This window comes from Manis javanica, chromosome 8, assembly GCF_040802235.1.
Source record: "Manis javanica isolate MJ-LG chromosome 8, MJ_LKY, whole genome shotgun sequence".
In the NCBI taxonomy this organism is placed as follows: Eukaryota; Metazoa; Chordata; class Mammalia; order Pholidota; family Manidae; genus Manis; species Manis javanica.
The window spans coordinates 73,539,748-73,565,606 of record NC_133163.1 but is presented as its reverse complement, the minus strand read 5'-3'; the positions used below and the strand labels follow the sequence as shown (position 1 = coordinate 73,565,606).

Here is a 25,859-nt window from a genome sequence, read left to right as displayed (position 1 = left end):
GGGGAAGGATGAGAGCGTGTCGGTGCCAGCACCTCTTCCTCTGCCTCTCACTTGCATTTGGGCAGTACTGTCCTCTCAAATCTCAGGCAATTATGAACACCAAGGATCTGCCCTGGCAGGCTCAGGCCTTACCCCGAGATTGGGCCCAGCAGAAGGCAGCAGGCATCCCTGAGGAACGGTGGAATGAGGGGGTAGGACGGTAGTGCGAGAGTGCGTGTGCCTGCTTCCAGTTGGGGAGGGCCCCCGCCCCCCAGATGGGCTGGGAAACAGGCATCGCAGCTGAAGGGCTAGTGTCCCTGAGAAGGGCAGCTCTGTGGGGAAGGCAGGAACAGATCTGGAGGAAAGAGCCCTGTCCTGGGGTTGGAGCTCCCTGAGAACCTAAACATCTGGAGTATCTTTGAGTTTTTCTCCCAAGTGCTTAACACTGCAGAGCACAAAATCAGCACTCAAAAACGTCTTGAAGAAGAAAGGAAACCTTTATTAGCCTCCAGAGCACTTTTTAAAAAACTAAGGCAAAAAGTAAAACGTAGGGGCAAGGAAAACCAACGCCCAAAGAAGGGCCTGTGAGGGCCCTCAGGACTCACTCAGGACACACAGCAGACGCTGTTCCTATCGAGGGCATGGGGGAGGTGGGGAAGGCTGCGCTGACCCACTAACCCAGGCCCGAAGGAGGAGCAGAGTTGTGATGCTAGGCCAGGAAGGTCAGAACTTGCTGGTGCAGAGAGTTAAAATCCACTTGGGGGCACGGAGAAAGCCGGGCATGTAGGAGGCCAGCCAGCCCATGTTAGTGCCATTGGAGAGAACGGAGCTCACAGACAAATAGTTGTGGATGGGACGGCCTGCAAGCCACAGAAGAGAAGGGTTAGAGCCTCGTTTCTCACTCCTTGGACACCTCCAGCTTGGCTGAGTGGGGCGTGAGGGAGGAAGGAGCAGGGAGCATGAGGCAGAGGACCAGGCTGCTGCTAGGCCAGAGCTCTTACCATCCACATCACGAAGGCGGTAGCGTCGAGCAAGGTCACAAGACGGCAGCACCCTCCCACTCAGGTTCAGGATTTTGGGGTCTGTGGGTGCACATATGGCTGAGATGGCATGGCAGTGGGGTAGGGTGATAAGTCTGCAGTGGTGACTGGGCACCACTGAGACAGGCTTGGGAGCCAAAAATTATTTCTCTCTGTTCCTGCGTTCCTGGGCCTCTGGCTCCTAGCCACCCCTCCTAGGAGCCAGCTCCGGAGGCTCCCGAACCTCAAACTGGGCATCTTAACCCTTCAGGTCTCCAGAGCCCGAGAAAAGAAGGGCATGTTCCTCAACCATCCCCTAAGCCAGGCCCCAGAACTGGCTGCCAGCGCCCTGCAGGTCCTCCCTGCCCTTTCTGGTTACAGCAGCTGCCCCCCAACCTCTTTACCTGTTGCCAAAGCCACTACACATTTGCCACTCACTTCTGTGGTCTCGGCAGTTGGGAAATTAAATTTGAGCTGAAATGCAGGGACAGAGGAGTGAACGGTTAGTTTCCAAGAGTACGGGCGAAGTCTCTTTCCCTCTTTCAGCCTCTTTCCCAGGAGAGAGCGCCTGCAGTATCTTGGAAAGTGCTGGACCTCCTGCTCCCCACATCCAGGTGAGCCTTGCACCCTGGCACCTGGACCCGCTCCCTCTCATCACTGCAAGGATCGGTGAGTGCCAACTATGTCCGGACTTTGTAAGTTAGTTTCAGCTTACAAGTCAGGAGTACGGGCTTCGGAGCATGACAGCCTTCCCCTTAGGGCATATGCAACATCGAGCAAGTTTCTTAACCTCTCTGGGTTTCAGTTTCACCACGTGTAAGATGGCGCTAATAGCCCTCTCCCAGGATTATAGGTCATGATGTGTGTGCTCCTGTGCCTGCCCAGTAGTTCCCGGGTATTTACGCTCTGTCGTCACTGTCTTGTCATTGAGGATGCAGAGGGTGATTTCCTGCATTCCTGCCTCCCTTCCCTCCCCTCGCCAACCTGTTTAAACAGGGGATCGTTAGTGTCTCCCTTCAACATCTGATCTTTCATCACTTCCGTCTGCACCAATCCTGGCCACAGAGACACATAGCTGACACCATGGCGCTTCAGCTCCTGGGCACAGTCAGCAGCCAGCCTGTCACACTGTAGAGGGAGAGAAGGCAGGAGAGAACCAGGGCGCCTGGCCATGTCACTTCCCTTACCTTCCCTGCTTCTGCTGAGGATGTCCCAGCCCCTTGCCCTTCCCAGGAGCTTCATCTCAACTGTCTACCTTCCCCCCTCCGCACGCTGCCTACCCTGGCCAGCAGAGAGGAGCCCAGGCAAAGGAGCTGTCTATGGAGGGGCAGAGGGAAGGCTGCTGGCCTTCCTACTCTGACCACTGGGTATTGTATCTCCTAAGCAATGGGTACCATCACTGTTCTATACCTCCCCAAACCCTGTGCTGTTGGGTCCTCACCGCAGCTTTGCCCACACCATAGGGGACATTGAAGAAATATTGCAGACCCCCAACGGAGGAGATGATCACGATGAGGCCGCGGCCTGCTGGTACCATCAACCGAGCTCCGTACACCGAGCAGAGGTAGTGTCCTCTAGAAGGTGGGGCAAGGAAGGCAGAGTGGGCCTTGGTCAGGGCAGGCCTGGGCGCTGCAGCCCTGGCAGCTTCCTCTGCCCTCTAGTGGCTGTGGTCAGCCAGCCACAGGTCTGTAGTCAGAGCTGGGCTATCAAGGGTTTCAGGGCACATTCAGAGCAACATTGGGAAAATCTACCACTGATGGATGCGTGCAAAGGGAAAACTCAGTTTTCTAATTTCCTATGTGGAGAAACACCCAGTTCTTCCCAACTGGGTGTTTCTCTATCCTGTGTGTCTCCTTGACCTTCACAGGGAACATTTCACTTCCGAACTTCTTTTCACCAAATGTGTGGAGGTTCTCTCCAATACCAACAAGCAACTCTCAGACACTAGTAGAGGGCTCGTGAATTCAACTCAATTCCAACACTATCTTTTGGGAGACAGTGTGAGATCCCATAGATTAAGGACTCAGTCCCATGAAACTGCCCCCCACTTTGGATACTAGTCACAAGCCCAGGTTATCACCTGTGCTTCTTTCTGACCAACTGGCTATAGATCAGCAGTTCCTATGACCCCCTCAGGTTTGATTAATTTGCTAGAGTGGCTCACAGAACCCAGGGAAACACTTACTTATATTTACCAGTTTATTAAAGGATATGGACCAATAGCCAGATGAAGAGATACATAGGGTGCAAGGTCTGGGAGAGTCGCGGGTGCTGGAGCTTCTGTCTCTGTGGAGTTAGGGTGCCCTGCCCTCCCCATATGTGCATGTGTTCACCTACCTGGAAGCTCTCCAAACCTGACATCTGGGATTTTATGGAGGCTTCCTTGCTAGGCAGATCAATTATTAACTCCATTTACAGCCTCACTCCCTCTCTGGAGGATGAGGAGTGGGGCTGAAAATGCCAAGCTTCTGATTGTGGTTTAGTCACTCTGGTTCTCAGCCCCCATCCAGGAGACATCCAGAGCCCCACCCAAAGTCACCTCACTGGAACAAAAGATGCTTCTAGTTCTCTCATCACTCAGGAACCTACTAGTTTTAAGAGCCCTGTGTTAGAGACGGGGTAAAAGACCGAATATTACGACAAGAGATGCATCTAGTGTGCTGTCACTTAGGAAATTACAAGAGTTTTAGGAGCTCTGGGTCAGGAACCAGGATGCAGAGACCAATATATATTTTTTCGATTATCTCACGGTGAGAAATGGCAATCTTTAGAAGATTTAATGAAAGAAAAGAGAACCGTCATAATAGCAATGAGAAATCTAAAATAGCTTGGGGGAAAAAAACCTGAGAAACATACAGAATATATACGGTAAAAGTGTAAAATTCCATCTAGTTGAAGAGAATAAGCACTGGCAGATTTTTTTTCAAAGAGGAAACAACATGTAAACTATCAGTTCTGCTTAAGTTAATGCATAAATTCAACTTGAGTTATATCTCAATCAAACTTCTGGAGGAATTCACAAAATAATCTAAAGCTTAATGAGAATAAGCATGTGAATATTTCCAGGAAAATTCTGAAAGAGGAGGAGTAGTATCTTGTGGGTGAGGGGGATATGCCCTTCCTACCCCGCCACCTTGTGTTAAGATGTATAATAACCTAAGAGCTACAACAATGCAGTACTGGTATCCATACACAGATAAGTCAGTGCAACGAAACAGTCAATAATTAGATCCAAGTGCAAATGAGAATTCAGTGAATCATAAAGGGAACATTTTGAATCAATGTGGAAAGAAGGGTCATTCAGTAAATGGATTTGGGACAACGGGACAGTTATTTGGTTGGTGGGCTTGGCTCTCTACTTTATTTATTATATCAAAATGCATTCCAAAAGGATAAAACACATGAGTATAAAAAGTAAATGCACAAAAACACTAAAAGAAAGCACAACCGTGTGTTTATAAACACATGAGGTGGGGAAGGCTTGTCTTGGTTCACAGCAAGATAGAAAGTACAAAAGACTGACAGACTTGACTTCTTAAAAGTAAGACCTCTATCTATCTGTCTACATGTATAGAAATACCCCTAAGTTTGTGTACAGAGAGGCAGGGAGACCATGCTTACAAAAAATGAATAATAAATTGGGAAAAATATATATGCATATATATATATATATATACACATACATTAGAGGAATCTATTCTACAAAGATCTCTTATAAGTTGAAGTGAAAAGAATAACAACATAAACGAAACTCACAAAAGAATAAAGAGCCAGTAAACAAATGAAAAAAAAGTTCAACTTCACAAGTAATAAGGAAGTATGAATTAAAAAAATCCTTCAGGTGTCTCTGGCCTGTCAGAATAGCAAAGCTTGCATGACCAAGAAGCCTAATACGTCTAGCATGATTAAGGATATGGGGAAGTAGATACTGTCCTTCATTGTCAAGGGATTATAAATTGATGGGGTCTTTTGGGGGGATGGCTTGATAATGTTTATTAAATCTTTAAGGAGTACATATTTTGGCTCAGAAATTCCACTACTGCAACAGATAAGGGAGTAGATATGTAAGTTGTGGTGCCTCCTGTCAGTGGAGTATTTAAAAGAATAGTGGAATATATACTAGGCTATTAACAGTAGCTATATCTCATTCACGTGGGGACGGGGGGCAATGGGGAATAAGATATACTGGTCTTGCAGTCTCAAAACTCTCACCGGCAAGAGGTGAGGGTGTGCAAGGCCCCTCTCTTTGGCAGGCTAAGCATGTGGGAGTTGCCAGTTTCACCTCCTTGGGTTTTCTTTTCTTGCCTCTTGACTGACTGTCCCCCTCTGACCTCATAGTCTTTTTTTAACTTTGGAAATCACAATTGGATTTTAATCCTGCTTCCTTTGAGCTGCCATTAGAAGCCTTGGGTATTGTGAGATGTTTTAGTCACAGATTTGCAGATAATCCCTTAGTTACTCCCATAGGTGGCTGATCACCTCCATGCAGTGCAGTTTCTGAAAGGGTACCATTGTTTCAGCAGCAAGAAACAGAGACTCAGCTGGTGTATATCATGTTGGGCAGACTTTAAATGCTGTGCTTCGATTCACTCTTGTGCCAGATGTATGTATAACCACGAAACTCTGACCTCACGAATGCCTTTGCCTATGGGTCTGGAGTAAAGATGTGCAGTCTAAAATGGCTGGCATTCATTCTTTCTTCCTGACCTTTTGATCTTAAACCAAACAGTTTCTTCCTCTAACAGTTTCTGTGAATATTGACTATGGACGATAGGCATTACTGAGGAAGGACGGTGCCTTCTGGGTCGTGTACTTGGATGGGCAGAGAGTGAGGCAGTAGAGAGGCCATGAGCAAGTTAGAGGAACATTACCGACAAACGAGGCAAAAATTGACGTTCCCTGGATGGAACTTCTTCAGAGTTAAGTGGATAAATGGGACAGAAGAAGGGAAAAAGAGACAAGGAGGTCAGAGGGAAATGGAGAGGGCATATGGGGAAAGGTTCAGGCTCAGGATGAGTGACTGACTAAATGAGTGAGGGCAGCCCAGGCCACTGCAGTGGGGCAGGGGGAACACCAACCTGAGTCCAACATCGTTGATATCATCCCAAATGGAGGCGGGGCATTCCCAGAATGTTTTGTTTTTGTTTTTCAGGATTGCCTGGAAGGCACAGGGAGGGTGATGAATGGGATGATCTGAAGGCAGGAAGCTATGAGGGTTTTTTTCAGTGGAAGGGACAATGAGTGGGGATGAAGACTCAGAGGTCAGAGGGTGAGGTCAGGAGTGTGGAGCTGGGATAAAAGTTCAACGAGTACCTCGGCCCCAGCAAAGGCATTGTTAACCAGCACATCCAGACGCCCATGCTGTTCCCGATCCACCTGCTCAAACAGGCTTCGTACTTGACTCTCCTGGCTTGAATCACACACCACGGGCACACACCGGCCACCTCGGGATTGTGCCTGGAGAGGGACAGAGGGAATGAGCTCACAGTCTCCACATGAGTGTGAGACATAATGCAAATACCCTCAAATGCCAGCTTGGGAGCTAAGAAGGCAATCACAGGAGTGAAAGCCAGCAGTTGAAGGCCATGGTGGGCAGTATCGTCCTCTCGTGTCTGTTCGAGGAGTTTCAGGAATGCTAGGTCCTCCCGTTATGGAGCAAAGTGGATTGGAACCTCAAGTTTAAAATCAGTAAACATGTACTGAAGCCTAAGGCATTGTACTCTGCAAGTGAAGGGCAAGGAACAAATAAGGCATGGAGGTTGTTCTTGAGAAATGAGTTATCATTTTCCTTGTCCTTGGTCATTTCCATCTCTCATGCCCTCAGCTGCCACCCTTCACCACCCACGTGGAACACCTACTCAACCCCAGCCCTGTTACCCTCATTCCAGTAATGCCCCTGCCTGGTAGCTGAGAAATCAAAGCTCTCAGGCAAGAACTACTTCTGCTTCCCGTTCTGCCTCACCTTCTACAAATGTGCCCCCATCCTCTAACTTCAGAGGAAGAAGATCACCTTATTTAGGAATGATCCTGTTCTGCAGATCCATGCTCTGGGTCCCACCTTCTTAGCAGCTTGCCTCCTAACTGCTCTCCTGCACTCACAGAGCACTCTGTGCACCTCTCCCTCTTATCATGTACCATATTCACGTTACATTGAAATTATTTGCTTGTGCCTTTGTCTGCTGGACTGTATCTTTTGATCAAGAGTAGAAGTTGATCTTTTAATCTTGGTAACCCCAGTGCTTCAGCCATTGCCTAGAAATCAAACATACTCAAATATTTATTTAACTGAAATGTGTAGAAGAGTCAAGTGTACACTTGCAGTTCCATAAAGTCTTGCCTAAAATAGAACAACGCACAGGTTCCACAACCCATTGGTTGCAACTCCAAATTCCCTGATACTCTCAAACAGGAAATGTTTCCATAAAACTCACTTGGTGGGAAAATTTAACCTGATAGGAAGTTATTTTGGGGGCTCATTTATCCCATTTTGAGTGATTATTCACATTTTGTTGAGGAATATTATGGTTTCAGGTAAGGGATTAGGCGAAGGGCTCTGGCAGGTGGTTTCTGTCTCTTTGGTCCCTTCCAGAGGAAGCACTCACCTCCTGAGCAGTGGCCTGCAGCGTGTCGAGACGGCGGCCAGTGATGTATACTGTGGCACCTTCTTGGCAGAGTTGCAAGGCGATGCCTCGGCCAATACCCCTGGAAGCACCAGTCACCACGCACACTTGGCCCTTCATGGAAGCTACCATGACTCACAAGCAAAGGGGGTGGCGGGGGGAAACCTGTAGAAGCAAAGACTCGCTCTGAGAGGCCTGCAGGTTTTGTATGTGGAGGAGAACCCTGACAGTTGGCAGGAAGGGGAGCCAAGGCTGGGATCCTTTGATGGGAGAGAAATTTCAGAGGGGATAGAACAGTGCAGGCCCTAGTTCAAGGCTGACTGTTCTCTTTGGGAGGGCAAGGAATGAAGAAGGGGTCTGGGTGGGTGGGTCTGTCCAGGGCTGGACACCTCCTGGGACTCTCTGACTGGGGCTGACTGGGTGGGGGATTCTGGCGCGGCAGTCGCCGCCGCGCGTCCTAGTAGAGTCTTGGAGGTCTGGGGCTCTGGCCGCTGGCTGGCCCCGTCAGGCCGAGCCCGGGGGCACGTCTTCCGTGTCCGGGGTGAGCACGAGGCTCAGAGACCCTGAGTCCTAACGAGGGAGGTCGCGCTCCTCACCTGTCAACTGTGCTGCCTCCGGAATCCTGGCGTCGTCTGGCTCGCGGTTCTCAGAATCGAGAACTTGATTCCGGCCGTGGGGGCGGGACGCACTGATTACGACTGGGTCAGGGTGTGAGGCTGAGGTGCAAGTCCGCTTCTGTCTCAAGTCAGCGGACAGCGTGGAGCGGGCGGGTCAGAGTGCGAAGCGCGGTCGGGCGAATCTGGGCGAATCTGGGCGAATCTGGGCGGGGACCAGGATTGGCAGGTGGAGGCGGGGCGGTCTGGCGACACACCCACTCCAGCCGGAAGGCTTAGGGGCTGTCGCGGGACGATGACGTCCCGAGCGCGCCGGCGTTTCTAAAGTACGACCCGGTCCGGTCCACGATTGGACGAGTGAGGGTCTCCCGGCGACCGAGGCGGCTTTCGTGGACGGAGAGGGCCCGAAGCACCTATGGGACTGGGACCACGCTCCGCCCACAAGGCAGGGAGCCGGTTCCCAGCTGGCGGCAAACGAGGGCTCGGTGCCAAGGGGTCTGGGCGGCCCGGAGCAGGCCGCCAGCGGCACCCGTGCCCGCCCTCGGACCGACATTCGGACGCGGCTCTGGCTGCACAGCCTCACCTGAGTCCCGAAGCTCTGGGCTATTTCCGCCGGGCCCTATCCGCCCTGAAAGAGGCTCCGGAGACCGGAGAAGAACGAGGTCGGGAGCATCTTCCGGGTGGGGCCGAGAGGGACTCGGTGGGCATAAAATGTAGAATAAGCGAGGAAATTGCCCTGGGTTCCCAGATCGTGGCGTGGGGACTTAGTTTCATCCACTACTTTCTCCCCACACTCACCCCCGCCTCGTTAGTTGATGGAACATACATAGCCTTATGCTCTCAGTCTCTTAAAAATATTTCTTTCCTCGTCTATCCAGAGTTGATGGTGCACAATGTTTTGAAGGAAGTGGAGGCTCAGACCCTAGCCTTGGCCACAAACAGGACTGGCAGTGAGATGCTGCAGGAGCTGTTGGGGTTCAGTCCTCTGAAACCGCTGTGTCGAGTATGGGCTGCACTGTGCTCCAACTTGCGCTTGGTGGCCTGTCATCGATGCGCCGTCCATGTATTGCAAAGTGCTTTGCTACAGCTGCCTCGATTGCTGGGGAGCCTTGCAGAGGAGGACGAGGAGGAGGATGGGAAGGATGGTCCCTTGGAGAACCTGGAGGATCTGGTCCTGGGACTAGCCTCTGAGGTGTGTGATGATTTTCTTTTCTACTGTGGAGACACACATGGCACGTTCCTGGTCCGAACTCTGCTGCAGGTGTTAGGAGGGACTCTTCTGGAGTCTCAGAGAGCCAAGCACCATGGCTCTCAGTCACCCGGTAAGTAATATAAGACAGGGAGTAGATCTTGAGGAAAGGACAGTATAGAAAGTCCAGAACTCTGCAAAGCAAAAGAGTAATTTTTCATGACCATGAAGAATTAGCAAGAAAATTAGCACAGGTCTTACTTAGCAGGCTGAAGATAAGTGTGCACAGAGGCCCAGAGGTGAGGGTGCACAGCTGTGTTAAGGGCACAGCTATTAGAATGGGGGCAGGAGGAAGAGGTAATTCATTTGAGAAATGGATTGCAAACTTTTTATAAAAGCCACAAGTCAGAATAAGAAATACAAAAAAAAAAAAAAAGAGTATCTGTAGACATACTGGATTCAAGCAAAAGTTCAGGAAACAATAGTATCCTTACTTCATGCAACCCACTCTGATATTTTCTTTTCCTTTTTATTTTATTCTTGTTCTATTCCATTAAGGTGATGGTTGAGACCTACTAAGTTGATTTCATAATGCACTCTGGCTGTGATCTAACATTTTGAAAAACCTTGGGAAATAAGGTTAGAGAGTTTAGACCATGAGAGCTGGTTGAAGCTCCTTAAGCAGACTAAAACAGAAATACAGTCTCAGTTCAGTCATCCAGATGAGAAGAGACATTCATAAGTGTTCAGCATCTCCCAGCTGGGTCCTTGTTCGTCTGTGGAATTCTGCCCCCCTCCTGAATGGTAGTTTGTGATCTCACCACTGCATATGTGCTGATTTTCCTTCAGAAGCCCAAAGGGCCCCAGCTCGGGAATGTAAACCAACTGATTTTGAAGTCCCTGACACCTTCTTGAATCGTCTTCAGGATCTAAGCTCTTGCTTTCTGAAGGACATTGCTGGTAAGGAGGGAAGTAGAAGGAGGTCTAGGATCTACTTTTCTGGAGGTGATTATCATCATCCTATTTAGATCAGTTTTATTCCTCTTTTTTTCAAATCTGATCTGGTTTGATGTTGGAAACACTCTGTGTAGACCCTTTGTATCCATGGTCCCTGGTACCTTATTGCTGAGGCTCTATAGGTTGTCTGGATTTGGGGAACACTGCTTTTGTTATTTCTGCCCACTCCCTGCAGTATTTATCACCGACAAGATCTCCAGCTTCTGCCTTCAAGTGGCCTTACAGGTCTTATACCGCAAACTGCCCCAGTTTTGTGTCCATCTCTGCAATGCTGTGATTGGCTACCTGAGTAGCCGCAATTCCTCAGCAGATGGCAGGTATGGTCAGCACCTCAGGATCGAGCTATGTTGTTAAGGCCATGTGAAATGGACGAGGGGATGTGGGTATTTTGGATGAAGTGGGGTGAGGTCTTCTGGTCGTCTTCTCCTTGTCTCTAGCCCACTACTGCTATTTCTGCGGGACCGGACGAGCTCCAGACTCCTGGAGCAGGTGCTGCGCATGTTGGAGCCCCCAAGGCTCCAGAGCCTGTTTGAAGATCACTTCCACGGGCAGCTGCAGACCCTGGCTGCACATCCCATTGCCAACTTCCCTCTTCAGCGTTTACTGGATGCTGTCACTACCCCTGAGCTAGTGAGTCAAGAACTGGCTTGATGTGTTTCTCTACTCTGTTGTTTATTCAGGTTTCTTTGCCGTGGGCCATGTATTATTGTATGCCCACCTCTGTGTCTGTCGGACTAGTGTGAGGACTAGTCTCCTTGAAAAGTTATTCCTGGGGGCATTCCAAGAGCCTAGGGTGAATGTCTTCTTCCCAGAAAGATTTGTTTTGGCTTGTTTCAGGTGCCAGTAACAGCAGGAGGGTGGCTTAAATCAGTGCACAGGTTGAGGTTCCACAGCCCACTCGAGTTCTGGGTACCAGGCTAACAAATCCATGAGTGCTGGAGCGGCTGCCGTAGCTTCTCTTTTTCTTCTGCTACTTGGCACCAGGCATGCTTCTTATGATCACCCGGGTGGGGAGTTCGGTGAAGGGGCAGGTTTAGTCCTCATCCTCTGAGATCCCCTTGTCATGGATGTTATCCAGCCAAACCAAAGTCCTGATATTGGCAGTGCTTTTGTTTTATTTAGTATTTTCAGTTGTTTCTGGCAGCAAAACATCTATGAATAACTTAGCCTCCTAATAGCAGACTGCCAAAGATTCTTCATTCCATGCTTCCCCTCAGCTGTCCCCTGTGTTTGAGGAGCTGAGCCCTGCCTTGGAAACTGTTCTGGCCCGGGGTCGCCCAGGGGTAGTCATTGCCCTGGTGGGAGCCTGCCGCAGAGTTGGGGCCCTCCAAGCCCAGGTCCTGCAGCTGTTGTTGGAGGTGAGTGGGTGTTAGCCCAAAAGCATTCATGCCCTCAGTTCTAATTCTACCTGTTTGGACTTACCTAATCTACAGTGGTTGTATCTCTGGACTGAAGAGGTCTAATGCCTAGGGAGTTCACAGATGCCGGGAAAAATGAGGTCAAGGTCATCATAGCCCTGCAATGGAAATTGTCTCCCAAAACTAAGAAGTTATTTAAGGAATAAATGTTCATTCAGCCCATTATGGGTGTAGACGCTGGGGACACAGAGGGGCAGGTGAGATCCCGGCTGGGGACACGGAGGGGCAGGTGAGATCCCACCCTCGTGCAGCTTACCTCCGTGTAGTTGAGCATCCTTACCTTTCCTGCATGCTTTGCCCTGTCTAGAGAGTTGAGTATAGGGATGAGATAGTTCTCAGAGTCATTGTGTTCTGTGTTCTCCTGTAGGCATTCCACTGTGCAGAGCCTTCCTCTCGGCAAGTAGCCTGTGTGCCTCTCTTTGCCACTTTGATGACTTACGAGGTGTACTATGGACTGATGCAGGAGGAGGAGGCAGTGCCTGCGGAGCACCAGGTGAGGTAGGGGAGAGGCCAAGCCAGTGACTAACTGGGGGCCAGGCCTCCCACGGTTTAGGGATCCCCTCGCTCCTGAGGTGAGGTGGTGAGATCTCTAACTTCATCCAAGTGAAGGTGGCTACCTCCTGATTCCTTATCTCTGTCTTCCCAGATGGAAATGGCCACAGCCAAGGCCCTCGGGGAAGTGACAGTTCTTGGGTCTCTGCTGCTCCAGCATCTGCTACACTTCTCTAACCCTAGTCTTGTACTTCGAAGTCTGGGTGCTTTGACAGGACCACAGCTTCTGACTCTGGCCCAGAACCCTGCTGGTTCCCATGTGCTTGATGCTGTCTTGACCAGCACCTCTGTGACGTGCAGACAGCGCCGCCGTGTGCTGAAGACCCTAAAAGTAAGACTTTTGGCTTCTGCTTTGATTGCCTCACCATTATCTATTTAAGAGAATACGAGCTTCCCCCAGGACTGTCCTTCAGAGTCAAAGAGAAGATACGTAGCTCCTAGACTATTTGATTCAGTCTCTAAACTCTTGTAACTTCACCCTTCTGCACTCCCCAACACACTTATGTGGAGTGCCCTAGAGGGACCTCCCTTGCTTGTCTCAATGCAGGGACAATATGTGGCTCTGGCCTGTAGTCGCCATGGCAGCCGTGTGCTAGATGCCATTTGGAGTGGAGCTGCCCTGGGGGTCCGGAAGGAAATTGCTGCTGAGCTGGGTGAGCACCAGCACCTCTCTTTTCAACCTTCCCTCCCCTCACTGCAGACAACTGGGTCGCTGGGCAGTGGACTTCAGGTCAGCAGTGATTTCAGTTCCAAAGAGTGGTCTTGGCCATGGGTTTGTAGCGTTCTGCTCTCCCCTTCACCTCTGCTAATGGTATAGTCTTGTGCGCCCAGCCCTCCTCTCGGCTTCTGCTCTTTGGAGAGTGAGGTGTTAACTCTACCCTGAGGTGGGTCCAGGGAAAATGGAGGGAAGAGGGGACCTTTACCCCCAGGCAGAGTCTCTTTGAGCATGAGTGGGTAACTGCATGGTGATACTGAACATAAGTGGTTCCTTTTGCAGGGGAGCGGAATCAGGAGCTGATAAGAGACCCTTTTGGCCATCATGTGGCTCGAAACGTGGCCCTGGCTACTTTCGTGAAGCGGCGAGAGGCTTGGGAACAGCAGCAGGGGCCAGTGGCCAAGCGGAGGCGGGCTTTGAACTCAATACTTGAAGGCTGAGGCCCTTGGATCTGGACTTGTGTGTTGACAGGGGAGGGGGAAAAGGGAGTATCTATTGTGTTCCCTTCCTAGTTTAAGTTGGAGTCATAAGTGTCAGTGGCAAACATTTTAATATTTTTATTGGAAATGTTTTTGTTATTTTTGGGTTGGGTATGACAAAATAGAGACCTCATGTTGACTCAGAGAGGGCGGCCTTCAGTGCACTGGGGAGCTTAGGGACAGGAGGAGTTGTCAGGAATCTAGATGTAGTAGCAATCAGGGTGGGATCAAGATGCCTGGGGGCAGGCCGATGGCCTTTCAGGATAAGTGGGAGGCTGAAAAGATGGCTAGGAAGAGACAGCGTTCCTCAGGAACGGGTATAGGCACTGTGCTGATGGTGCCTGTCACGATGGGGTCAGAGGACAGTGGGGACATCAAGAGAGCCATCTAATGTGTACCATCTGCAGGTTCCCACAGCTGATGCCGTCACAGTCCTCACAGTGTGTCTCTTGGAATGAGTCTAGGTGCAGAAGCTCAGGGCCCCTTCTCAGTAGGGATGGAGGCGGCCCCGGTGCTGCCACTGCCCCCGCTCCGCTCCTTCCAGTGTGTGGCGAAGGGTGGAAGAAATTCCCAGCAACATGTGGCCCAGGCCTTGCAGTAGTGTGGAGGTCCAACGGAGGAGCTCCCTGAAGGGCAGAGACAAGAGGAGGTCAGCGGGGGCATCCTGGCAGGTGGCCCTCGAGCTGGCAGCTGGGGGTTTTCCATAGGGCGGAACTAACAGGCAGGTGAGTGTGTGAGAAGGAACTGGAGGAACCGCAAGCGTAGGGGATGGGGATGTAATGACATGTTGATCTCTGACCTGAGTACTTTCTTTGGGCCGAGTCCTTGAAAGTCGCAGCTCATGGAGTAGAGCCCGTAGAAGGTGGCTTTGATGTTCAGGCTGCCGAAGAGGTCTCTGGGGTTTTGCTTGTACACGTCGAAGGTGATGCGCGCGATGTCCTTGCTGTGCTTGGGCTTCTCCTGGCCCAGGCCGTATGACAGCACCCCACTCTGTAGGGAACCCCGTTGTGTGATGGCCCCTCACGCACTGACACCCCCCACTAATCCCCGTCAGCACTGAGTCAGCCCACTCCTGCCTGGACTTTTTGTCCACTGTAAGGCGTCCTTGGCAACTCCTCACCTCTCCCCGTGCGTCTGCCCCTGTATCAGGGCTAGGCTAGAGAAGCAGCTCGGGAGAGAGTCAAGGGCCTGGGGCCTATAGCTGCCCCCGTCTGGGGTTCTCACCCTGCTGGGGCTCCAGCTCTGCCCGCACTCCAGCACCATCAGGCATGTGTCATCCTCCAACAGCTGCAAGAAGTCCTCGCTCTCCACGGCAGTCCCATCCTCCTCTAGCACCAGTGTGAGCTCCCCACTCAGCAGCAGGCTCTCCAGGGCCTGCCCAGTGGCAAGAAGCAGGAGGGAAGGGGCAGAGCTTATCCCGTGCCTCTTCCCTCTTGAGTTGCACAGCATCCATCGATGGGCCCTTGATGCTGGTTGATATCCCAACTCTGCTTCCTGGGGCTTTGCCATCCCCCAGACGGCTCTAGCGTTTAGTGTTCTTCAGTTGTTGGGCTGACCCGTTTCCCTGTTCGCTCCTACCATGTCATTGTCCTCTGTCCCTACTCCCTTCCAAGCCACTCCTGCTAGTTTGGAATTGAAAAGCTAACCAGGTTCTCTTGAAGTCCATCCTTCTGTCTACTCTCCAGAGTCCCACCTCACTGTGCCCCACCCTCAGAACTTTTCAATAATAATGTCCTTTATAAAAACAGTCCTCCAGACCTGTTTTCAGTAATACTGACTCAATATTTTTGAGTCTTCACTGGTGCCATGTATCTGTACAACACTTTACATACATCATCTTCTTTTACTCCTTTCAGTCAGCCTAGGAGGTAGGCGTGTCATTCATTATTCCCTTTTTGTAGGTGAAGAAACTGGAGTTTTGATAGGTTGAATAAGTTCTTGAGGTTTGACACTAGGAAGTGGCAGCATCAGGATTTGAACGTGATTTGTCATACAAATCGCCATTCCATACTGACTTCTTGAATTCCGTCCTTCCAACCCTACCTGTCTACTCCTTCCCCTGTCCCCAAAGAAAAGCCCACTCCCTGGGAAAAAAATGACCGAAATCCAGCAGAGGTCATTGGGCTGAGGCCCCTTTTAGCCCTCAGGAGTAGCCATGTAACAGCCCCTTTGGTTCATGCCAGTTTCACACTCCTTTGAGCCCCTTGGCTGCCCCTGCGATAGAAGCCCAGGGACTTGGCTCACTTACCTTGTCTAGAAGTTCCTGGCGGGTGGCAGCTGTCAGGCCTTTCCGAGTGGTCCTCTTTTGATCACAGACACGGAAAGGTCGCTGGGGTGGTGGAGCTGAGGTCCAGACCCTCCGGCCAAACTCAGAGCTCATATAGGATAGTGACCTGGTAGTGGAAAGGGGAGGATGGGGCAGAATGAGAGAGTTAGGGAGGGAGGGAGGTATCTAGGTTTGCAGATTATAGTCGTGCAGGGAGACCATGGAGTGGGGGTGGGGAGCAGATGGTCAGGAACTGTACAGGTGCGCTGTGGAAAGTGGGGGTGGGGAGGGGAAGGGGTACTGGTACGTGAGTCTCCTAGGTGCCAAGTGGAATTGTGTGTTGCCCTGAGCATATTGCCAGAGTTGAAGGGTGGGGAGGAGGGTTAGAAATCACCTGAGTAAGCCTCTGGGGTTCAGGGCAGAGAGGTGCTCCATGCTGGAATGAAGGAGCTGGAGAGTTGTTTTTTTGTGAGTTCTGGCTGGCGGGTTCTCTGCTGTGCTTGGGCTGAGCGGGTGGTGTTTTGGATCTCAGCCTCAGTGAGGTGGGGGATGGGTCAACCTGGACTCTGGCCCCCTTGTCTGTTCGGTGAGAAGTGCAAAGTCTAGGTGGAGGGGGCGGAGATTGGCCTAGATCATGTCTTGGGGAAGGATTGAGGCCAGAGTTGCTGGCAAAAGTCACATTGCTTGGGCCTGTGTCTGCTGGTGGCGTGTGCCGTGAGGGCAAATGTGAGCTATGGAAGAGGATGGAATGTGACCTCTGGTGGTTTTCTTTCTATGGAGGGGATTTCTAGGGACAGTTTCTGGATCCCATCCTGTGAGAAGCTGCATTATATGTGATTTGCACTGTGCCATGCTTTCCCCTACTGGAAAAGCTATAAACTGCAGCTTTAGGAAAAGGGAGGCTTGGCTGAGGTGGGGATTATGGACAGGGTTTAGGGTAAAGGAGGTGAGGCCACCTAGTTAGTACCTGGGGAGTGAGAGAGGGGAGGGGGGTTATGCGGAGAGAATGGATCCTGCTCCATGGCTGCGGGATCACCAGGACCTTTCTGGGACTCTGGCCTTCCAGCTTTCCTGCTGCTTCCTCCTTGATCTAGGGGAGGGGATGGCTCCACGTGCCTCTGGCTTCCTTCTCCCGAACTGCCTGCTTAGGCCACCGTGGATTGCTCAGTCACCTTCTCACCTCTTCCTTTTGTCTATGTAATGGATATGAAGAAGATGCATGTGGGGAAAGAGACAACCTGTGATGGCATCAGGAATTTAGCTTTTGATGCCCTGTGTCCCATCTCAAGATTTCAGCTGCAGTTGTGGTCGAAGCTCAGACTGTCACTGACAGTGAACGACTACATGAGTGCAAAAGTCTGCTCTCCTGCCTGGCAGTCTGATCTGAAGCAGCTCAGTCAGCTGCCTAACAAGTATAAGCTGCAAGTGTGTTGCGGAGTTTTAATGCTTCCAGGACAACGCTGAATGGGGAATGCAAGCTGGGCATAAATGTCTTCCCTTTTTCTGGAAGACATCCTGTGTATTTCTCAGAGGTTCCTGATGCCTTCTGAAGGGGCTCAATAACATACTTACTAGCTTTCCTCTTCCTTCCCTTCCCCTGCTGCTTCATTTCTGCTTCTGAGCTGACCTCCCCAGTACAGGATTACCTATACCCATGCACTTAACTTGGGCTCTGCTTTGGCGGGAACCCAGACTGACACAATACTGTGTTCTGGCTCCCAAGGAACCCCCAGTTCAGGCTGTTGACTAGGCAGGGGCCTTTCACATTCCCTTTTATCAATCTACTATGTGCCCCTCAAATTTCTTCATTTCTGGGCTTTGGCTAACCTCTGTATCTGTACAACACTTTACATACATCATCTTGTTTTACTCCTTTCAGTCAGCCTAGGAGGTAGGCGTGCGGGAGTCTTCTTTTCAGTATGTCTCCACCAGTGCACTCTTTCCTTTCTTTTGCCGCTGGTACAGCCTGGTAATGTGGGCTCTTCATGGGTGTGTGTTATCATTTCTCAACCAGGGTATAAGTCCCTTGCACCTCCATGCACCTCCTCTTCCCCCAGAACTTAGGCTTGTGCTTTATACTGAAGGCTGTCATTGACATCCCAGTGAGAGCTCTGGGGGTGGAATGGCTGGGACAGGACCTAAGGCAAGGGATGAGAAGGGTAGATGGGAAGCTGAGGAAAAGGGGGGCTCATCAGGGTCAGGAGTCTGGAAATAGGCAAAGATAGAGCAGTTGGGGGATGAGTAGTTTGGGTCACCCTCTCTGCTGAGTGCAGTCCAAGGAGGCCAGAGAGCACAGGGCTGTGGGATTGGGATGCCTGGGACCAGGACTGGGGGAGGGATATGGGCAGAAGCAGGACCCAGGGTCAGGATTCAGCAGTGTCCCTACTCATATACAGGACCAGGGAACCTTATCTGTACCCGTTCATCTTACCCTGTTTCCTGGGAGGCAGGATCTCACATGCCTGGATGTGTTAGTGATGGGAAGGAGTATCGTAAGGGAGGGGCCCTTCCCCCAAGAGGAGCCCCACCTTGTCCCTCCCCATTCTCGCTCACACTCGCCAACCTCATAGGCGTAGGAAGGAGTGTCACCTTGCTCACTGCTGCTTTGCCTTTCTGCTTCACCAGGCCACCTGCTAGCCCACAAGCCTACTATCTCCTAGCTGGGTAAGTAGATCTATTCACTTTCGCCCTGAAGTATAAGGACTCGCTGGACGAAGAAGGAGGGGCCGGACTAGAGGGGTGGAGGTGGAGGTAGAACCGGCTGGGAGTCAAGACTGGGGAGGTCAGATGACAGAGAGCAGGGCATTTCGGTTCCAAGAAGTGTATCAGGGCTTAAGGCCCTCAGGGAAGTGAGTCGAGGCTCCCAGATGGAGAGACAGGCTGCAGGGGAAGTGAGAGAAGGCACAGCCCCCTCCCACCTGGCATAAGGGGTAACCATGGGCTTTTGCCCTGAATGCCTTCAATGGCCCCTTCCAATTCCCCGTAGGCGCAGAAGGATGTCGGCCTGCTACCGTCCCCCTGGGAACGAGACCCTACTGAGCTGGAAGGCCTCGCGGGTCACAGGCACCACCTTCCTGCTGCTGGCGGCGCTGCTGGGGCTGCCGGGCAATGGCTTCGTAGTGTGGAGCTTGTTAGGCTGGCGGCCCACACGGGGGCGACCGCTAGCAGCCACGCTTGTGCTGCACCTGGCGCTGGCTGACGGCGCAGTGCTGCTGCTCACGCCGCTCTTCGTGGCCTTCCTGATGGGGCAGGCCTGGCCGCTGGGCCAGGCGGGCTGCAAGGCCGTATACTACGTGTGCGCGCTCAGCATGTACGCCAGCGTCCTGCTCACCAGCCTGCTCAGCCTGCAGCGTTGCCTCGCCGTCACCCGCCCCTTTCTGGCGCCGCGACTGCGCAGCCCGGCTCTGGCCCGCCGCCTGCTGCTTGCGGTCTGGTTGGCCGCTCTGTTGCTGGCCCTCCCGGCCGCCGTCTACCGCCACCTCTGGGGGGACCGTGTGTGCCAGCTGTGCCACCCGTCGCCGGCCCACGCTGCTGCCCACCTGAGTCTGGAGACTCTGACTGCCTTCGTGTTTCCCTTTGGGCTGGTGCTCGGCTGTTACAGCGTGACGCTGGTGCGGCTGCGGGGCGCCCACTGGGGCACCAGGCGGCACGGGACGCGGGTGGGCCGGCTGGTGAGCGCCATTGTGCTCGCCTTTGGCTTGCTCTGGGCCCCCTACCACGTGGTCAACATTCTTCAGGTGGTCGCCGCACTGGCTCCGCCAGAAGGCGCTTTGGCGAGGTTCGGTGGTGCCAGCCAGGCAGCGAGAGCTGGAACTACGGCCTTGGCCTTCTTCAGCTCCAGCGTCAACCCGGTGCTCTATGTCTTCACTGCCGGGGATCTGCTGCCCCGGGCAGGTCCCCGCTTCCTCACACGGCTCTTTGAGGGCTCAGGAGAGGCCCGCGGGGGTGGGCGCTCTAGGGAGGGGACCATGGAGCTTCGAGCTACCCCTCGCCTCAAAGTGGTGGGGCAGGGCCGGGGCAATGGAGACCCTGGGGGAGGGGCAGGGAAGGACAGTCAAGGATGGGACCCTTGATGCCAAACCCTACAACTGGGTCTGCCCTTCCCCGTCCCTTTCTATCTCCACTGCCCCCCCCTAGCCCCCCAGCCCCACACTCCCCAACCCAGGAGACCACTCTGGAACATGCAGGGATCCTCCTCTGACCAGTTTGGATCTGTCTGGGCAAAATTATTACATATGTGGGGCAGGGCCCAGTTTTCTCCAAACCGAGGGATTGCAGGTGGTGGTGGTACATGTTGATGGGTATCATGTACTTGCAGGTTGGCAGATGCCCATGTGCCAATATTGTGAATACCCTGGGCAGCCCTTTTATGATGGCTTAGGTATGCTCCCCTGGTGGCTCATTGTGCCTGTGCTGTGCTGAAGCTGTCTGGTTCCTGCCTAGTTCAGGCCGAGCTGGGCAGTGCCAGCCTTCAGGGGCATCTTGGCCTGTTCTCTCCAGTCTGGGTGGCCTGGTTTCCCCAGGCCAACTCATAGAAACACTCTGGAAATAAAGGGAGAAAGAGGAAGGAAAGGTATGGGTGCTTGGATGAAGGGTGGATGGAATCCATTCCCTAGGGTCTCTGTAAGAGCCCAGCGTGGGAAAATTGGTTCTGAAAGGGGAAAGTCAATCTGTGGGATTTGAAAGGAAAGTTTTCCTGTCTTGGGGTTGATTCTGTGGGAGAGGGGCTCTGGGAGTCCTTCCTTTCTGAATCTACCTTTACCCCAAAAGGTCACCTGAGTCAAAAAGGAGCCCAGGAGAAGATACTTGCTCACCCAGGGGATGGTTGGGGATTGGGGATGAAGAGGTGTGGGGAACAGTATGGATATTTGGGAGACAGGAAGACTTTCAGGGAAGCGCCATCTCTCCTTTTTCTCTTTTTTCTTTTCTCTTTTTCGTCTTTGTTTCTTGATTCCTCCAACACTGCTAGCTGTTCCTCATCCCCACCCCAGTACTTCTCAGCCCCCATCTTCTTGGAATCTATCTCTGGGTCTTAAAACCGGTCTGGATCCTGACACTCTAGAGTTTGGGGAGGTAGGATGGGATTCTTTTTAGGGGATGTCCATGTGCACACCCATGTAGTCTCAGAGGTGACCAACTCATCCCAGTTTGCCCAAGACTGTTCCAGCTTTAGCACCATAAGTTTCTTGTTCCAGTCCCCTCAGTCCCTGGCAAACTTAGAGGCTGGTTACCTGAGTGATCACCCTATCACTCCATGTTGTTTTAATGACTGTTTGCACCACCCAGGCAGATGCCAAAAGAGAGCAAAGGAAATCCAGTTCTCAGGGTCATGCCAATGTCACCAAAACTGGGGTTGGGGTGGAGCTCTGCATGTGGGGGGCAGGGAGTATAGTTAGAGTGCCCAGCCTGGGCAGAGGAAGAAAGGACATTGAGATAGGTGGAGGTTGGGAGCAGCTTGGGAAAGGAGGCAAAGACAACCCAGTTTCTACCAGAAGGGACCTCTGGTTGACTCCAGAGCCCTGATCCAGAAACTTTTACCCACAAACACCAACTACTGGGGCTTCTTCCTGTCCTCATACACCCACAGAGGCTCCCTAACTTCCTCTGTTACATATCCCCCGCCTCACTCACCCTCTGTGGTCAGAAAGCTCTTCCTCAGCTCTGCCTTTTTGCTGTGGTTTCAACTAATTTCTTTTCATCACATCCTCTGCCTGACAGCTACTGGGTCCGCTCTGCTCTGGCTTTTCTCAAAGCAGAGAAAGGGAGGGGACATACTACTAAGAGTAAGGGACCTCAGTGAACACCATTATACCTTTGAAACGGAAGAAAGAAGGCTCATGGTCAGATTTCAGGAAAACCTTTCCAGTTATTAACTTCTGCAGGAGAGTTCAAGAGATTGCCCTCCTTCCGGGGGAGGCAAAGAGTGACCCTTTTGGGGGCTGTTTCCCTTTCCACATTCTTAGTTTCCTCTGTTGGCAGGGCAAGCATGAGGAATCACTGCCCCCACTCCTTCATGCCTGCTTCCTATGCTCAGCCTCTACTCTTTTCTGTCTGTCTAGGGTTGGACTGGAAAGTTGGCTTTGGGAAGTTAGGAAAGAGATGGTGCTAACCTCATTGCCCAGTGCCCAGATCTTAAATCCAAACTAATGGGGTAGGGTAGCCACATGGGCAATCATGAGGCAAGTGGATGTGGGAAGGGGAAGAAATTGGCATTCTATGGAAGGGATTTTGGCTTCTACCAAAGGGAAAGGAGTATTGACTGGCCTAGAATGGAATTAATCCTTTTAACTGAGGAGAGGGATAAGGGTGCTGGAAGAGGGCCCTCTGCCCCCAAGTTTGCTCATGACTTGAACCCAAGCCAAACTAGGGTGCTGTCTTTAAGGCATGTTACCTAACCCAAATCCAGAACCTAGCTGCAGCTCCAACCTATACTTCGTATTAGTCTAAAAATCTATATTGTTCCCACAAAATGTAAAGATGCTTCAACATTTGGGCCTCTCAATCTGAGCCCTCTCTGGCAGAATTCCTTCCCTTCTGCTCCGGTATGACATAAATTATTACTTTGTTCAATTCTCCAGTCTGGACCTGCACCTGAGGCCACACCCGGGCCTACTCACTCCCCTCACCCCTCTTTCCTCTCTCACAGCCCCTTCCAGGGCCAAGCTCATCTGACCCCACCCCTGAGGAGTCCTACCTGCTGGGTTTTTCAGGAACACACAGACTATCCCCCCTCCCAGTGAAGGGAGGAGATAGGAGTTTCAGCCCCACCCTCAGGAAGATGTGTCTTCCCCCTCCCCTGCTTCTTAGCACTTCCTCTCTGGCTGACTTAGCCGAAGGCACCCGGACCAGGGTCCAGCCCCCTGGAAATAGGACAGACCTAGGGAAGGCTACACCACTCTGCCCTGTGTCTGGGATTGGCACCAGCTTCCAACCAGTAGCTGGTAAAGCCTGTAAGTATCCCGGGATCAGGGGAGATGATGGTGGGGCAAGGTGCAGCCATGAAAGGAGATGCAAAAGAATTTCCGAAGACACCTGAGGAGCAGTGGTTAAAAGGATTTGGGAGGATTTGTCTCCTGTCCACAAACTGTCTCTGGCTCCTGTTACTGCTTGTGGACCGTGGGCATCTTGAGGAGAGTGCACAGGTGATTAGAGGAAGTCAGTGGAACTGAGGGGGGTAAGAGGACTCAGGGTCTGGCAGAGGACAGAGGAGCTAGCCTTTTACGGGGTACAGCATTGGCAAGGAAAGATCCCCAGTCCGGTTCTGAGTTTCAGAAGGAAAGGAAGCTGAAGGGGTCTGGAAATAGTGCTGCTACAGTTGCTGTGTATTTTGCAATTGGGTCTGTGGGCAGGAAGGAGCCCCATGGCCCAGTTAGGAAATAGTTTTTCTACTCAGCCAGATCCCCTTAAGACAGGCCCATTGTTAGTGATGAGGGCAGTATCCTGGGGAGGTGCATCTGATGCTTCTGATGTTGGGGACAGACTATTTAGGCTAGGTGTGTCCAGGGTGTCAGGAAACCCTTAGTCCCCCACCCTCATGTGCTTGTCTGCCCTCACTCTCCAGGTCCTTTCAATGGCCATAAACTCTACATCTCTTGCAGTCCCCTCTTCTCCAGGTGACATGTTCATATCTTTGCTGGCTATCATCCTACTGTCAGTGGCACTGGCTGTGGGCCTTCCTGGCAACAGCTTTGTGGTGTGGAGCATACTGGTAAAGATGCGGAAGCGCTCTGTCACTGCCCTGCTGGTGCTGAACTTGGCTCTGGCTGACTTGGCTGTGTTGCTCACTGCCCCCTTTTTCCTCCACTTCCTGGCCCAAGGCACCTGGAGTTTTGGACTGGCAGGCTGCCGCCTGTTCCACTACATCTGTGGAGTCAGCATGTATGCCAGTGTCCTGCTGATCATGGCTATGAGTCTGGACCGCTCACTGGCAGTGGCCCGCCCTTTTATATCCCAGAAGCTGCGCACCAAGGCGATTGCCTGCTGGGTGCTGGTAGGCATCTGGGGGGTGTCCGTTTTGCTGGCCATACCCGTCATCGTGTACCGCAAGTTAACCTTGAGACCAAACAACAGGAGCCTGGTCTGCTTCCTGAAGTACCCCAGCGAAGGACACAAGGCTTTTCATCTGCTCTTCGAGGCCTTCACTGGCTTTCTGCTGCCTTTCCTGGCCGTAGTGGTCAGCTACTCGGACATTGGGCGCAGGCTGCAGGCCCGGCGCTTCCGCCGCAGCCGCCGCACCGGCCGCCTGGTGGCGCTCATCATCCTGGCCTTCGCGGCCTTCTGGCTACCCTACCATGTGGTGAACCTGGCGCAGGCCGGCCGCTTGCTGGCCGGCAGGACCGCTGAGTCCGGGCCTACCGGGCATCGGCTGTACCTGGCCCGCCAAGTGCTCATCGCGCTGGCCTTCCTGAGCAGCAGCGTGAACCCTGTGCTGTACGCGTGCGCTGGCGGTGGCCTGCTGCGCTCAGCCGGCGTGGGCTGGGTTGCCAAGCTGTTGGAGGGCACGGGCTCCGAGGCGTTGAGCACCCGCCACAGGGGCACCGTGGGCCAGACGATGCGGGATGTCCGCGCCTGTCCTGAGCCTGGACCCACCGAGAGCCTCGCTGCCTGCACCAACAGTACCGAGTGAAGCAACTGAACTGGGGGCACTAGTGGTGGGGAAGGACTCTCGTTTTCCTCCTGCAGAGCGTCCCCAAGTGGACCTGACCCAATTCTGTTCCCCAAGGAGGAGCACGGGCCTGGGGGTGGAGAGAAGAGGGAGGGGAGGGGCAAGTATGGGCAGAGGGGGAGCCTGACTCCCACGCCGCTTTACAATTAAACCTAAATCTGAAATTGGGCCAACCCTGTGTTTGGGGTTGTATGCATTGTATGCATTATGGAGGATAGGGGTGATCCTGGGAGTCCTTGTAGGGGTCCTTCTCAGTAATGGAGAGGCACATCCTTTAATTTCTCATCATTTTCAGTGTGGGGAGGGACCAAAGACAGACATAGAAACCAGGCATAGAAATTCCCTCCCCCTGAGGTAGAAGGTCTGCAGATCATACTGTGAACAACACAGGTATGCAGGCTCCTGAAGGAGCTGACTACAGAAGCACACAGTGCACTCATCACTTCAGACTCCCCGACTTAGCTGGTCTTCTGCGAAAATTTAGCACTGCTGTGGGACCTCTGCCCTGAAGCCTGTGGTAGGTATCATTGTTGGCATGACTACAACTACCTGCCAGTAATCGTCCTCCTGGCGGAAGACATTTGAGGGGATTGCCTTCCTCTCCTCCATCTCCCAAGGAGGCCACACTTGAGAACCAAGTCATCAGATTTTACCCTCTAGAATTCTGCACATCAGCATTCCTCCAGCCCGTAAAACATACTCTGGCACAGGGTGGGGCTGAGGGCCTTCTGTGATCATGGTCACCCTTAGGAAGCAAAGATTCCCAAAAGTGAGAGGGATGAGTCATTCTTCCCCAGGGCCGACTAGTCCTAGCCTTGACTGGCTCTGTTCTGACAGCCTTTTATAGGAAGATGTAGTAGCAGTGATAGCAGTGTACTTTTTGCATCTCTTGCATAAAAAAAGAAAGAGCAACTAGAAGAAAAACCAAAGATCCATGTGCAAAATCTGCAACAACCTAAGGTGTCAAGATATCCCCCATGGACCCTAAAATATGAGTAGGTGGGAAAGAATCATGGATGCTTCAAGACCCACATAATATCATCATCTGTGCAGAAAGATGCAGAAGGAAGCAAGGGGGCATCTGAGAGACCTGAGACCAGGAGAACCCTGAAACTGTCTACAGGTCCTCACTGGAAAGCATGGTGGGTCAATCTGGAAAAGGCAGCTAAAACACAGAGGGACCTAATAGATTACTACCCAGGCCTCTCGCTCATGTTGCAAAGTAAGCATGTCATAGGTGCTTATGTAAGTGTCTGTTGAATGAATAAAGATGAAATGACATTTTCCTGGAGATTCCCTCCAGTATTTGTGGGTAGGGAGCAGAAA

At 52.2% G+C, this 25,859-nt stretch overlaps 5 protein-coding genes across 9 annotated transcripts; 3 read left to right on the top strand and 2 right to left on the bottom strand.

Annotated features, from left to right (window-relative positions):
* Positions 1–457: 457 nt before the first annotated feature.
* LOC108389866 (dehydrogenase/reductase SDR family member 1) lies at positions 458–8,448 on the bottom strand. 2 transcript variants are annotated; one of them, XM_037017403.2, is made up of 9 exons: positions 8,215–8,448; positions 7,601–7,783; positions 6,312–6,455; positions 6,077–6,156; positions 2,440–2,572; positions 1,983–2,126; positions 1,403–1,472; positions 981–1,079; positions 458–839 (listed from the first exon to the last, which is right to left on the bottom strand). In XM_037017403.2, exons 2-9 carry the CDS (start codon positions 7,748–7,750, stop codon positions 703–705), a joined length of 957 nt encoding a protein of 318 aa, XP_036873298.1. In that variant the 5' UTR covers positions 7,751–7,783; positions 8,215–8,448; the 3' UTR covers positions 458–702. The 2 variants fall into 2 exon arrangements, with proteins under 2 accessions (XP_036873298.1, XP_017503834.1); XM_017648345.3 differs by having other exon boundaries at positions 981–1,061; positions 8,215–8,446.
* Positions 8,449–8,514: 66 nt separating this feature from the next.
* Positions 8,515–13,690, top strand: NOP9 (NOP9 nucleolar protein). Of its 2 annotated transcripts, XM_073211437.1 has the most exons (10): positions 8,518–8,894; positions 9,111–9,554; positions 10,271–10,381; positions 10,614–10,755; positions 10,876–11,068; positions 11,656–11,796; positions 12,224–12,349; positions 12,503–12,739; positions 12,956–13,061; positions 13,406–13,690. In XM_073211437.1, exons 1-10 carry the CDS (start codon positions 8,648–8,650, stop codon positions 13,561–13,563), a joined length of 1,905 nt encoding a protein of 634 aa, XP_073067538.1. In that variant the 5' UTR covers positions 8,518–8,647; the 3' UTR covers positions 13,564–13,690. The 2 variants fall into 2 exon arrangements, with proteins under 2 accessions (XP_073067539.1, XP_073067538.1); XM_073211438.1 differs by lacking the exon at positions 12,956–13,061 and having other exon boundaries at positions 8,515–8,894.
* Positions 13,691–14,089: 399 nt separating this feature from the next.
* CIDEB (cell death inducing DFFA like effector b) lies at positions 14,090–16,419 on the bottom strand. Its single transcript, XM_017648346.3, has 5 exons — positions 16,263–16,419; positions 15,851–15,995; positions 14,827–14,976; positions 14,402–14,592; positions 14,090–14,228 (listed from the first exon to the last, which is right to left on the bottom strand). Exons 1-5 carry the CDS (start codon positions 16,301–16,303, stop codon positions 14,090–14,092), a joined length of 666 nt encoding a protein of 221 aa, XP_017503835.1. The 5' UTR covers positions 16,304–16,419.
* Positions 16,420–18,049: 1,630 nt separating this feature from the next.
* On the top strand, positions 18,050–20,440 carry LTB4R2 (leukotriene B4 receptor 2). Its single transcript, XM_017681160.3, has 2 exons — positions 18,050–18,532; positions 18,855–20,440. The coding sequence occupies exons 1-2, from the start codon at positions 18,180–18,182 to the stop codon at positions 19,939–19,941; spliced, it is 1,440 nt and encodes a 479-aa protein (XP_017536649.1). The 5' UTR covers positions 18,050–18,179; the 3' UTR covers positions 19,942–20,440.
* A 240-nt stretch (positions 20,441–20,680) lies between these two features.
* LTB4R (leukotriene B4 receptor) lies at positions 20,681–25,819 on the top strand. Of its 3 annotated transcripts, none has more exons than XM_017681163.3 (2): positions 20,681–22,818; positions 23,686–25,819. In XM_017681163.3, exons 1-2 carry the CDS (start codon positions 22,647–22,649, stop codon positions 24,492–24,494), a joined length of 981 nt encoding a protein of 326 aa, XP_017536652.1. In that variant the 5' UTR covers positions 20,681–22,646; the 3' UTR covers positions 24,495–25,819. The 3 variants fall into 3 exon arrangements, with proteins under 3 accessions (XP_017536652.1, XP_017536650.1, XP_017536651.1); XM_017681161.3 differs by having other exon boundaries at positions 23,467–25,819; XM_017681162.3 differs by having other exon boundaries at positions 22,694–22,818; positions 23,430–25,819.
* The last annotated feature ends 40 nt before the right edge of the window (positions 25,820–25,859 follow it).